The sequence below is a fragment of the Octopus bimaculoides genome, chromosome 3 (genome assembly GCF_001194135.2).
Source record: "Octopus bimaculoides isolate UCB-OBI-ISO-001 chromosome 3, ASM119413v2, whole genome shotgun sequence".
Classification (NCBI taxonomy): domain Eukaryota; kingdom Metazoa; phylum Mollusca; class Cephalopoda; order Octopoda; family Octopodidae; genus Octopus; species Octopus bimaculoides.
In genome coordinates this window covers 43,383,684-43,384,664 of record NC_068983.1, presented here as the reverse complement: position 1 = coordinate 43,384,664, position 981 = coordinate 43,383,684, and the positions used below count along the sequence as shown (strand labels likewise).

General features: G+C 37.3%; 1 protein-coding gene across 1 annotated transcript in view; it reads right to left on the bottom strand.

Moving 5' to 3' along the window:
* Positions 1-952, bottom strand: part of LOC106875884 (beta-hexosaminidase) — a 67,047-nt gene extending 66,095 nt beyond the window's left edge. The window contains exon 1 of the mRNA XM_052966730.1: positions 627-952. Within this exon, the coding sequence (XP_052822690.1) occupies positions 627-684 (58 nt within the window). The 5' untranslated portion in view covers positions 685-952. The remainder of the gene's footprint in view (positions 1-626) is intronic.
* Between the last annotated feature and the right edge of the window lie 29 nt (positions 953-981).

The window sequence follows — 981 nt, the reverse complement described above, 5'->3', positions numbered from 1 at the left end:
TATATATATATATATATATATATATATGTACGCATGTATTCTCCTGGTTTTGTTTATTTAAATTGTGCCTTTCAGGAAAGAACTAGCAGCAAGCAAAAATACAAAGTTCCATTAGAATGTAGAAGACAAAAACAATGTCACATTTTAAACTTGAAAAAAATCTTGCATATTTTTATTGTTTCACTTTCTGATTGTATTTGTAAAGTGTGAATTGGTTGGTTGGTTGGTTTCTTTCTCTAAAAACCCTCGCTTATCAAGAAAGACAGGCATTTATTCACAACACTAAATGCACTAATTATTTTTGATATAAATGTGAATTTACGGGCGCAAGCAAGAAGCTTGTTTGCCAATCACATGGTTCCGGGTTCTATCCACCGCGTCCCACCTTGGGCGAGTGTCTTCTACTATAGTCTCGAGCCGACCAAAACCTTGTGAGTGGATTTGGTAGATGGAAACTGAAAGAATCTCTTCGTATATATGTTTATATGTAAGTGTGTGTGTGTGTGTGTGTGTGTGTTTTGTGTACGCAATCATACCTGTATGCATGCATACGTTTGTGCTCGCGTGTAATCTACAAAAATATGACACCCACATCAGTAATAAAAAAGCAAAACATTTAAACTTACTTGGTAAAATATTGGCGAAACACGCTGCTAGCAGGAGTATATGTGCGTTGAAATTCATGGTGTTGTTAATAATTTGATGGAAGAGGTCGGTCTGCTTGTCTCTGGCGTAACGCTATCAACATATCATATGTTTAGCCGTAATTGGTGTTTAAAGTCTGATGTGTTGGTTATTCACTATCTTACATTAAGAAGTGGAACGCACAATTTCTTCAAGTCAGACCGCCTAGCGTAACTATCAGTGGATAAAAAGAGAGCTCGTGTGTGTGCGTGTGTGTGTGTGTGTGTGTGTTAGTAAATAGACTGCCTTAGGTGAAAAGAAAGAAAAGACTTCTGTAGTCGGTGGTGGTGGGGTTGG